At 35.5% G+C, this 11,501-nt stretch overlaps 1 protein-coding gene across 1 annotated transcript in view; it reads right to left on the bottom strand.

The window, feature by feature from the left end:
* Positions 1–805: 805 nt before the first annotated feature.
* The window catches only part of LOC145671091 (NACHT and WD repeat domain-containing protein 2), a 183,050-nt gene continuing 172,354 nt past the window's right edge, over positions 806–11,501 (bottom strand). The window contains exon 25 of the mRNA XM_081739848.1: positions 806–1,061. Within this exon, the coding sequence (XP_081595974.1) occupies positions 960–1,061 (102 nt within the window). The 3' untranslated portion in view covers positions 806–959. The remainder of the gene's footprint in view (positions 1,062–11,501) is intronic.

The following is an 11,501-nucleotide window of genomic DNA, read 5'->3' as shown; positions in this document are numbered from 1 at the left end:
AGAAGGGAATGAAGTTATATAGAAGTTAAAAAAAAAAAAAAAAAAAAAAATGCACGACTGGGCCACGAGTTAAATTCAGCTCTTCGTATCGTGCCAACTCGTTAACCATTACACTACTTAGTCCACTTCCATCGACCTTCAGTGCGCGCCTTTCGCGCAAAAAGATGCGGGTTCAATTCCCGGTGAGAGCTCGTGGTTCGGATCTCACGTTAAGCTGTATGTCCACGTTTCAGAAAGCCTTGCTGCTGAAAGAGTGGAAGAATGTATGACTTCAGGGAGCGAACTGGGTAGCATAGTGGTTAATGAATAGATACGGTAAACCGGAGACCCGGTTTCGATTTGCAGTGCAGTCGTGCATTTTTCACAGGATATTGTATATTGAGAATTTATTTAACCGAGATCGTGAAAATATTTTTCTTTTTGTGGTAGAGTATTTGGTGAAGTTCTCCGTGAATTTTATTGCATTTTCCCTTCTTTACTTTTCTTTTTTTTCAAACAAGTAATTTTTATTTTAGTGTGTAGCCATCAGGACTGATCCGTCAATGAAACATGGTCGGATCCAGTGTTTCTTCTTGTTTTCTTCACAGTTGTTGGTTTTGAACTACTATAGTTTTTACCCTCACATGCAGTTCTCTTAATTTTTTTCTATAGAAACCTGCCCAAAAGATCTATAAATACGTAGTTAAATATTTACTCAATATTATTTCAACTTCATATCTTTTTATAATCGCTAAAAGGGGTAATAATACTTCACTTTTATGTATTTGTATTAAGGGAAGTAGATTAAGGCAGCCTTTAGGATAGAAAGCAAATAAACAAACTTAGGCAACAGTTTTATATTTCGTAATGAAAGTAAATTTCAGTCATATTCATTGTACAGTCAACAATTCAATCTTTTATGATAAAAGTAAATTTCAAACGTATCCATTGTACATTTGCCCAATGCTTAACTATGCACATTACTCCTCAGTTTGGTTCTGAAATTGTGTTGAAAGTTTTGCAATAGACGCGGCGGCCTTGAATCTAGTTGATGCCTTCATTTTTTCCAGTTTCTTTTTCCACTGTAAAGAAAGAATGAAGTATATAGAACAGCAGTTTTCGTAAAGTCAGAAATATTTAAAATGGCCTCTTTCCTTTAGAAGCCAAGCACTATTGCACTTACCAAGTTAGAATTCAACTTACGGAACCAGTACAAGATAGAATGGCCTCATTTTAACATAATTTTATTCCTAGCAAAAATATTAAACTAAATATTTTATTATTATAAATATTTCAGTTGTTGGCTTGCTAATACGTATCTACATTTGTTTGTTTGTGATCAGTAATCTTGTTTCCTTATGAGACGGGAAGACATTTGCCCTTTAATATGGAAAGCAAATGGACTCAATAAGATGTACCAAAGTACACACAGCGATGTCTAATATAATCTACCAAACTGATCCTACAAGAAGACACATACAATGAATTCTAAGTACCTACTATTACTAGACTGTGCACTGTTAAAGATATACTATACAAAGACATTTATCTATTATGATCACAACCTACATTAAACAAAAATACAAACTGACCTTACTAATTAAATATTTTCATCTTTCAACTGTACAGGATTCTGCTGATTTCAGAAGCCATTAGCCATTTCGTGAAAACTAAAAAGATTATATTAATAATTTCCAATACCTCTTTGAGAAATTCATTCATATTATTTACGAGGGTAAGTCAAAAATTATCGGCAATTTTGACGTAACTTCTTACATTGTTCATACTGACCTCTGTCGTCTTGTATTTTATTGTTATGCTGTTGTGGTCATGCTATGAAAGTTTGATCCTAATTCCTCCATTTGTCTTCCTTTTATTGCAGATAGATCATGACCACTCCATTAGAAGTCTGCACCAAAGAGGAACGACGAGCAGTGATCTGGGTTTTGTGGTCGGAAGTTGTGTCAGGGGCTGCAATCCATCAAAGACTTTCGGCACAATATGGAAACAGGTCTTGTCACACTGCGAATGGATTGAAAAATTCAAAAATGGTCGCATAAGAGTTACACACGAGGGAGGAGCCAGACGACCATCTACGGTCACAAATGACAACATTGAGCGTGCACATGACATGGTTCTGTTAGACGAATGACTATTGACTATTGTGTCGAAAGTCTTTTATGGATTGCGGCTCTTGATACATCTTCCGACCACAAAAATCGGATCACTGCTCGTTATTCCTCTTTGGTACAAACTTCCATGATCTATCTGCAATAAAAGGAAGACAAATGGAGGAATTAGGATCACACTCTCATAGCATGACCACAACAGCATAGCAATAAAATACACGAGGACAGAGGTCAGAGGTCAGTATGAACAATGTAAGAAGAGTTATGTCAAAATTGTGGATAATTTTTGACTTAACCTCGTATCAACAGTGAAACGTAGATGCAAACTATTATTAATTACTGAAAGGCTATCATAAATAATTAGGTATACAGAATGTCAGTAGTGAAATTTACCTGCAGCCACCTCTGGTGCGAGGGGCCCCTGATTCGATTCCAAGACAAGTGAGTTTGTGGTGGACATCATATCCTTGGGTTTTCTTGAGGTTGTCCTATTTCGTCCCACAGTATCATTCCAAAAATTATTACATAATTTACTTTCATCAATCATCCGTCTTTTATATAGCCCAAAGGGAATAATTATGAAACGTAAAACTATAGATTTCATTTCATTGTTTTTCAGTCATGCCGAGGCGTCATATTTGGAATTGAAAACCATTGTGTATTTATGTTTTGTAGCAAGTCTTCTATTACAAAAGAATTATTTTGAGCAATATTAGTAGAAAATTTGATTTAATAAACCCTAGCCTTGACATTTACTATTTCATGCTTAAATATTTAATAGAAAATGTTTGACCATTTTATCATATTAAATAAAATTAAAAGTAGCACTTTCAATTAAAAAACATATCATAAATAATCGTATTTAAAACGTATGGTTGATTTGTAATCATGTGCTTGCACACAGCAAGAAGTGAACTTCTAAAGCAACTAAATTTGTCTACCATTATTAGTGTATTATTTCAACGTCAAGATATTCGTCATCCTATCATATCAGAGATATCTAGTACCTGATAAGAATTTGTATTGTTAATTTTTGCTGTGAAGAAAGCTTTGCGTGGTGTATTTGACCAAGTAACATATTTCGTATAAAAAGTAACATATTTCGTATAAAAATAAGGAAGAATCATCACATATTCGGTAAAATATTGCAATTGTTACAATATACAAATTCGTCCGTTACTTCTTTTTAAAGTACAGAGTGGTCCGAATGTCTTGTATCCTACGAAAATGTATAAAAGCAGTAGAATAATACCAGACACACGTACCGGATTTCGTTGATCACTGTCAATCTCCTTCATTAATTGTCACCAGGCAAGGATTGGCTATGTTGAGAGCCCCTGGCGCTGATAGCTGTTTGACCCCTCCCATCTATGATCTTCAAATATGAAATCATTGTTATCCCCCAATCACGTAGCACTCCCGTTTAAAGCAGAAGACAGCGCTTGTAGTTGGCTGCTGATGACTTCATAACATTGAAAGCACTTAGTTGTTGCCACGTCACGCCAATAAGCAATAAGGGGCGTGTACTAAAATGCAATATAGCATTAATTCCACGTGCTTCAAGGTCAGCGAGAGTCGAGAGTAACGGCGTCGGAATGATAGGAAAACCGAATAAATGGTATTTACTATTTTATACATACAGTTGTTTCGTATTACCACTTCAAACAGAACCACAATGAGAGTTTAAAATATTATTTTCAAGATATTAGGTATAGTTTTATATGAACAAAAACACCAGAGGTGCAAAAAGTGCAGCCAAGTTCGTCAGCCTCAAAAAGTGTTGAGATGAGGATGGATGAGCCAAGTTCCTTGGCCACTGCATCTGAAAGGAACACTGGAACTTGGCGCGAGGTGTCTAACATATTCGAATACATTAAGATGTCTGTTCCTAGTTTCACGGCCGGGACATTTCAGCCCTAAGGCTAGTGGTGATCCCCAAATCCACCACGCTCACAAACACGCTCTAAACAGGCTCACAAACAGGCTCGTTAACATTATTTACTTTGACACTTCGTGGAGGAATATGTTTTCCTTGTCTGAGTTTCGAACCACCAATCTTACTGCAGTATACTGTATATGTGTCTTAGCGCCTTAGCAAAGTTGATATTCCTAAGGTTGATGGTGGTCCTAAACCCACCACGCCCACCACCACTATCCCTAAGGTTCCTTAACATCATTTTTCTTGACACCTCGCGCCAAGTTCCAGTGTTCCTTTCGGGGGCGCGGTGGCTCAGTAGTAGAGCGTTCACCTCCGGTGCTTGGGGTCCCTGGTTCGATCCCAGCTCGCGCCGTGTGGACTTTGTGGTGGACAAACACCGTGCTCGTGGGTTTTCTCGGGGTTCTCCCGTTTCCTCCCACTTTCTTCCACCATTTCACTCATCTCTCATTATCACCGTCTCCTTTAGTCTAACCGGCATAACCGTGGGACGTTAAACTTAAAGATTTCATTTCATTTTCCAGTGTTCCTTTCAGATGCAGTGGCCAAGGAACTTGGCTCATCCATCCTCATCTCAACACTTTTTGCACCTCTGGTGTTTTTGTTCATATTTCACTTCTTTTTGTAGTTCACCATGTCAATATCGTATATTGGGATTCTCAATTGTGGCATATTGCTAGATTTAAATTTAAAATTGTACATTTTTAAAGAAGTCATAATGTGTCACATACAACATTAGTTCCCAAGGGCTCTCTCACCGGGAATCGAACCCAAGGCTCTGTACAAGAAAGGCGCACATGCTAGCCACTAGAACAGCGGGGAGGATTTATTCTATTAAATATCTGTCAGAGCGTTATGTCCAAACGAGATTCCAATTCATTTACCCGAACTACCAAATCACGATCGCTAACATCTCATTTTTCATTACCTAAATATGAAGAGTATCAACAGGGCCCAAAACCCTTGATGCTGAATCCTCGCTGCTACATCACTAGACATAGCTGGTGTTTCAATATACTTAGTTGTTCTCTACCTTTCCACATTGCGAAATTACGGAGTTCATTACATGACGCGCAGTTTCATACTGCTTCGGGTTTTCCTTCCAATGACATACACCTTTCAAATAGCTTGTAAACTGAATATTTGCCACCAACATATCCTAACTGTATATAAAACTACATGAACTGACATAAATTAAAGGGATGCTTCCGGTTGACGTGGAAAGTTGAAATGATGAAGGGGGATGAAGAATTTTCCTGTTATTTAAATGGGTCTTTTTTTAAAACATATACTCTCATGTTTTAGGAACTTGGAATAAAAAATTGAAATTCGGTACGCTTGTACGTTTTCATTAGTATTACCTAAGTAAATCAGTAAAAATAAACAATTCCAATTTTAGAGTGGTTTTATGGGGAACTGAAAAATCTTTCCCATGGTACGTATTTATATGGGACACCTTTTACACCTCAAAATTATAGGGCACTTCCTGTAGGGCTACAATGATTAAATTTGACATGATTGTAGTTTTTCGGAACTAACCGGCAGAAAAATTGCCAAAAGTGAATATTTTTAATTTTTAGGAAGTCTAAAGGGGAGATGAAGAAATTCCCCATGCTATTTAAATAGACCTGTTTTTGAACTTATAATCTCATATTTTAGGTACTTGAAAATGGAATTCAAACGTGAAATTCGGTATGCTTCAACGTTTTTCGTTAGTATTACCTAAGTAAGTCAGTAAAAATGAAAATTTCCAAATTTAGAGTGATTTTATGGGGAACAGAAAAACCTTTTCCATGTTATTTATATTGGACGTCTTCTACACCCCAAAATATTTAGGCACTTCCGGCAGGGTTAAAATGATGAAATTTGGCACGATTGTAGCCTCCCGGGACTAACCAACAGGAAAAATGCTAAAATTGAATATTTTTAATTTTTAAGGAGTCTAAAGGGAGATGGAGAAATCAGCATGTTATTTAAATAGGCGTTTTCCTGGAATACAAAACCTTACCTTTCAGATAGTTGAAATAGAAAAAGAAACTTGAGATTCGGGAATTGTAAGCTTAAGAGGTGTGAGGAAGTAGGCCGAGCAAAGGCGAGGGTGTGGGGGCGAACCGCCGGAGGGCAAATTCAGGAAATATGAAGAGCAAAGGCACGAAATTCACTGTTGATGAAAAGGCTGATACGTAAGAGATTCTCACACTGTTCACAGATAGAGACACGAAGTATCAAGGACAATTTTTACAAAACGACTGTGGTAACTATAATATAACTCTGGTCCCAATATATTTACGAAATCGGTTACATTTTGTTGCTAGTCTCACATAAATTCGAGCGATTGGATTTCTCATTTTTTCGAAAACTTCATTAATTTTAAACATTCTTACCTCTACATTATCTTACTTATCAAATTAATTTCAATATCTATTTAATACCAATGACTGCAATAAAAGAAAAATGTTCACCGAAAAAAGACAAAATATTGACTTTCCTTGTCTGGGTTTCCAACCACGAAATTTACGGCAATATGTACTCCCATGCGCAAAAAAAATTGCGCGTATACTGTAACTCACGATTTTACGCAATTATTTAATTTTCCTTATTTTTATGGGTAAAATTCAGTTATTAGTATGTGGAGATAATAGAAAGCAATCCATCTAAGGAGATATTTCCAAAAAATATAATAAAATAATAAAAATATAAGCAAAAAACAAAATTATGTTTGGTTTTGTGTATACTGGCAATAATGTTTTCGAGGGAATTTTTGGAGTAGCACAGCACGATTGTAGAGGGAATTACAGAATTTGTAACAGAACAGGGGGAGAATTGAATCAAGGAACAGTGGAGTAAAATATTGCATTTATTGGCTTAAATCTAGGGTTTAAATTGTCTGCCAAATATAAATTAGCTTCTGTAACTAAGATGTTGTAAGGAAATATATAAACAAAGAGAAAAACTTTTGTCTTAAGTTTGGAAGTGACATGCTCTATAGCCATGAGCATTTATTCCTTAAGAAAAAGATAGGCAACAAAGAAAGTCTGTGTGGTCAAGTGGGTAGAGTGATGGATTAGTAATTCTTATACTGTTTTGACCCCAGATCGAATCCTATCCGATCCTGTTCATTTTTTTTTCTTTAAAAAACATTGTAGAAAGTGTATAATTTTTATGTTAATAAGAACCGAAACAATATAATAATGAAATAACTTTTTGTTTTTCTGATGACGTATTTATTCAGAATTAGCTTACTATTTATTACTAATAGCGATTGTTTTTAGTTTATGGTATGGTATGCTTAATCATTCCCTCTCCGTTTTTTTTTTAACACAGCAGAAGTAACTTCAAACTTCAACTCACTGCGAGTGTGTCTGTAAAAAACAAAACAAGCGCGACCTGCAGCTTACACACAGCGTAACGAACACATTCACAGCCATAGCTCGTTGTCTGTTCTAGTGTTTCTGTGTGTGTGTGTTCCTTTTTAGAGTATTGACTCTCTCTCTCTCTCCCCTTTTGTTTCATATCAACAAGTGCAACAAATGCAAGTCTGTAAAAAAAAAAAAAATCAGGAATGCTTTCTTTAAACAAAACTAAATTTTACAGCTCTCTTTGTGAATAACACGAATGCTTCCGACGAATTATACAGTAGCGTGAAAAACTGATAATAAAATGATCTAACATGCATAAGCTTCTTTTTCTAGCGTGACAACACATTAAACATAAAAAAATAAATTTTTGGGATTACAAATGATCGCATTACGTGTCGGTGTAGGCCTATTCGTTTTCACGTTCGAGCGACGAAAGAAGAAAGTGTGGTTATGGTTATAAAAACCGAATACCAGATTTCAATGAATTCAAGTTACATGGCTCCTACATATCGAAAAAATGATTTTTCGATGTCTGTCCATCTATTCGTCTCTCAGTTCGTCACGCTTTTACACGCACTCAAATAGAGGCCATACTGTTCAACGTATCTGGACCGAATTCTAGACATAACGTTTTAATAACATACTGTCTTTCGAATTTTATGTCCTTCGACATCTAAAAGTAAGGGTAATTTACTGAAGGATTAAAATTTAAAACAATTGAATTTTCTCAAGTAAAAAAAGCTGTGACGATTTTATTTACTTTTTATAAATATATATTTTATTAACGAATCTCCACCGCATATGAATAATTTTTCTGAAAAAATATATATGGTGTAATTTACTGTATAGTATGAGTTCTTTTTGCAGAATTTTCTCAATCACATTTCATAAATAAACGTATCACTATTAACCTAACAAACAACTCGTTCGAAGGAGTAGCTTAATCTTAGGGTGAGCTTTACCCCGATAGTTTTCCCATTAACGCCTCAGGCAATTTTGTTCATATTTCGTAAAGAAATGTTTCATTAATAAACTAACATACAGAATGAATCGTTTATTCCGATAACATACAGAAGAAATGGTTTTCTCAAGGGTTGAATTTTTTGGGACAATTTTCTCAGTAATAACTGAGACAAATTTGTTCTAATTTCAGTAAAATATTTTCTGTAATAATCTTACAATATGGTATAACTCGCTTGTTCCGAAAAGAAAAGTCCAAAAGAGATACTTTGACAGTGATTTTTTCCCGATGATTTGCTTAAAAATTACTCGATATACTGCCAAAATTACAGATAGAAGAGTTTACCTTTGGGGGTAAGCTTTTCCCGATGACCTTCCTAAAAAACACTCAGGAGATGTTTGTTGTTCATATTTTATAAATACATGTGACATAAATAACCTAGCTATATGGTATAATTCCCTCATCCGGAAAAACTAGAAATGGTATATTACTTTTGAGAGTAAGTTTTACCCTGCGATTTTCTCAAGAACGACTCAGGCGATTGTGTTCGTATTTCATAAATAAATGTTTTACGAAAACACTAACAATATAGCATAGCTCGTTTGTCCTGAAACGATCCAAAAGGGATAATTTATTCTTGGGGGTGACTTTTTTCATGATTTTCTCAGAAATTACTCAGACGCTTTTGCTTATAGTTCACATACAATTATATCCTTAATAATTCTAATATATGGATCAAGTTATTTCTAACGAAAATATGACCAATGGGTACTTTACTTTTGGGCCTGAAGTTTCTTCTAGCAAAGTTTTCCAAAACATTATTTTATTCGCAATTTCCCAAATAAATGTTTCAATAATAGTTACAGCCTAACATAAGTCAGTGTAAAAAATTCGAGCGAGAAAGTACAGTGCGTTTGCTCCGTATCCTTTCTTAAATATATTTTTTAATGTTACACCTAATCACAATTTTCCGTACAAAATCGAAACTTCTTTTTAAATGTGCCTTGTTGTGGTCAAATGGTTCAAGTGCATTGGTTCTGGATTTGATTTCCAGTGTGCTAGTGTATTTTCATCCAAGAGAGTGTATTTTCATCCGAGAAAAAAGTGTTTAAATAAGCCTAACCAAGCTCATCAACAAAAGAAATAATACAATGTTACGAAATTACCGTAGAAATGTTGTTAATATTAGGTAGGTGCGACTGAAATGTCCAAACGATTATTGTCAATTCCAAAGGCCTTTGTTTTCGTCCGGCGGGAGCTCATGTGGTTCGGATTCTACGTTAATCAGTAGGTCCACGTCTCATATAGCCTCGCTGCTGAAAGGGACGTTAAACTCAAAATCACATCACACATCTTTGTTTTCGCCTTTTGTTTTAAATGTCTTTGTTCATGAGCTCCTTAGTGGCTAAGCGGTTAGCGTACGCGCCTTTGGCGTGGAAGACCCGGCTTCGATTCCCGGCGAGAGCTCACGTGCTTCGGAGTTCACGTTAATCAGTAGGCCGACGTCTCATATAGCTTCGTTGCTGAGCGAGACGTTAAACTCAAACTCAATGTCTTTGTTCATAAATGTCTTTGTGTATGGTTTTGCATATACGTGGCATGGACATATTTTGATTTCTACGTCATATGTATCTAATTACATACAGAGCTATAGAACGAACACAACAAACTTGGAATATCTACATTGTTTGCGTATGGAAAATAATCACGCTCTACTCCACAGGAGAGCCGTGTGTATGGAATTCCATACACATGGCAATCAACGTAATAAGAAATGTATAATAATAAGAATTAATAATAATAAACAGAAAACGATACGATCACTTACATAATTTATAAATATAAGTTAACAGTTAATATGCATATAACTGCAATGGAATTAAGTTGTTTCTCTCTCTCCCTGAACGCAACAGCCCTTATTGTGCTAAGGCGTAGAAGGGAACTTGCGGCACTCACGATATGGGGCGGTGTGTGGTCACAACTTCGGATCCCTTTGTTGTTAGTCCTAGCTTTCTAGACAGATGCGGTTATTCCCGGTAGAATATACAAGCAAATAGATTTTGTATTACTATTAAAGTAAATAATTATACTCATTCCCTCAATGTGATACTTGTGGTTGCTTAACCGTATACAGACAGCTGATCCATGGAAGAATCGTTGATAATAATAATAATAATAATAATAATAATAATAATAATAATAATAATAATAATAATAATAATAATAATAAATAACAGAAGCTCGACAAATATTCTTGCAAATAATAGGAAAAAGTTTGCGTCACACAGTTCACTTTGCTGGACACACCAGTGTGCCGCGTTATACCGATTGTGGCACACTGGAATATAGGGTATGTTTTTTTTTTTAATTTTTTAAATTTTTTTCCAACTATTCCAACTGCTTCAATTGAAATGGATCTATAATAATAAGAGAGTGAATTTAGTCTTCTTACTCTTCGATTTAGAAATAAGGTTCGCGAGAATTTCATAAAAGAATAATATACTCAGAATTGTATATAGTAGTTTGTTTTATTCGAAATTACATTCTTCCTGCAAGTGTTTTTTGATTGAAATGATTTGAAATGAAATCTTGAAGTTTTACGTCCCACGATTATGACGGATAGGCTAAAGGAGACAGTGATGATAAGAAATGAATGAAATGATCGAGTGAAGAAAGTGGGATAAAACGGGAGAACCTCGAGAAAACCCACGCACAGTGTTTGTCCAGCACAAGGTTCACTTGGCGCGAGCATAGATCGAACCAAGGACTCCATGCACCAGAGGTGAACGCTCTATCACTGAAACACCGTGGGCTCTGAAATTATTTAAAGGAGAAAGGGACTACTTTATGAAAACTTGATGATGAACACATTTGTTAAAAACATACCAGCTTTTCGTGAAATATTGCTTATAGACAGGGGCGGATTAAAGCTTTTGGGGACCTAGAACCGACTGTTTTAAAGGGGCCCTATGTTAAGAATAGTTCCATTGCATAAATTTTCTCTTCTGCCTTCCACAGCCTCATAGGCTTATGGAACTACCGAGAACTATGCTGTAATATTTGAATGTGCTCCAAGTTTAGAATAATTAGTTTAGTTAAATTCATTATTAACAATTAAATAATTGCATTCATTATTA

The sequence above is a fragment of the Thermobia domestica genome, chromosome 15 (assembly GCF_964235325.1).
Source record: "Thermobia domestica chromosome 15, izTheDome1.hap1.1, whole genome shotgun sequence".
Classification (NCBI taxonomy): domain Eukaryota; kingdom Metazoa; phylum Arthropoda; class Insecta; order Zygentoma; family Lepismatidae; genus Thermobia; species Thermobia domestica.
This window is presented reverse-complemented; position numbering and strand designations above follow the sequence as displayed.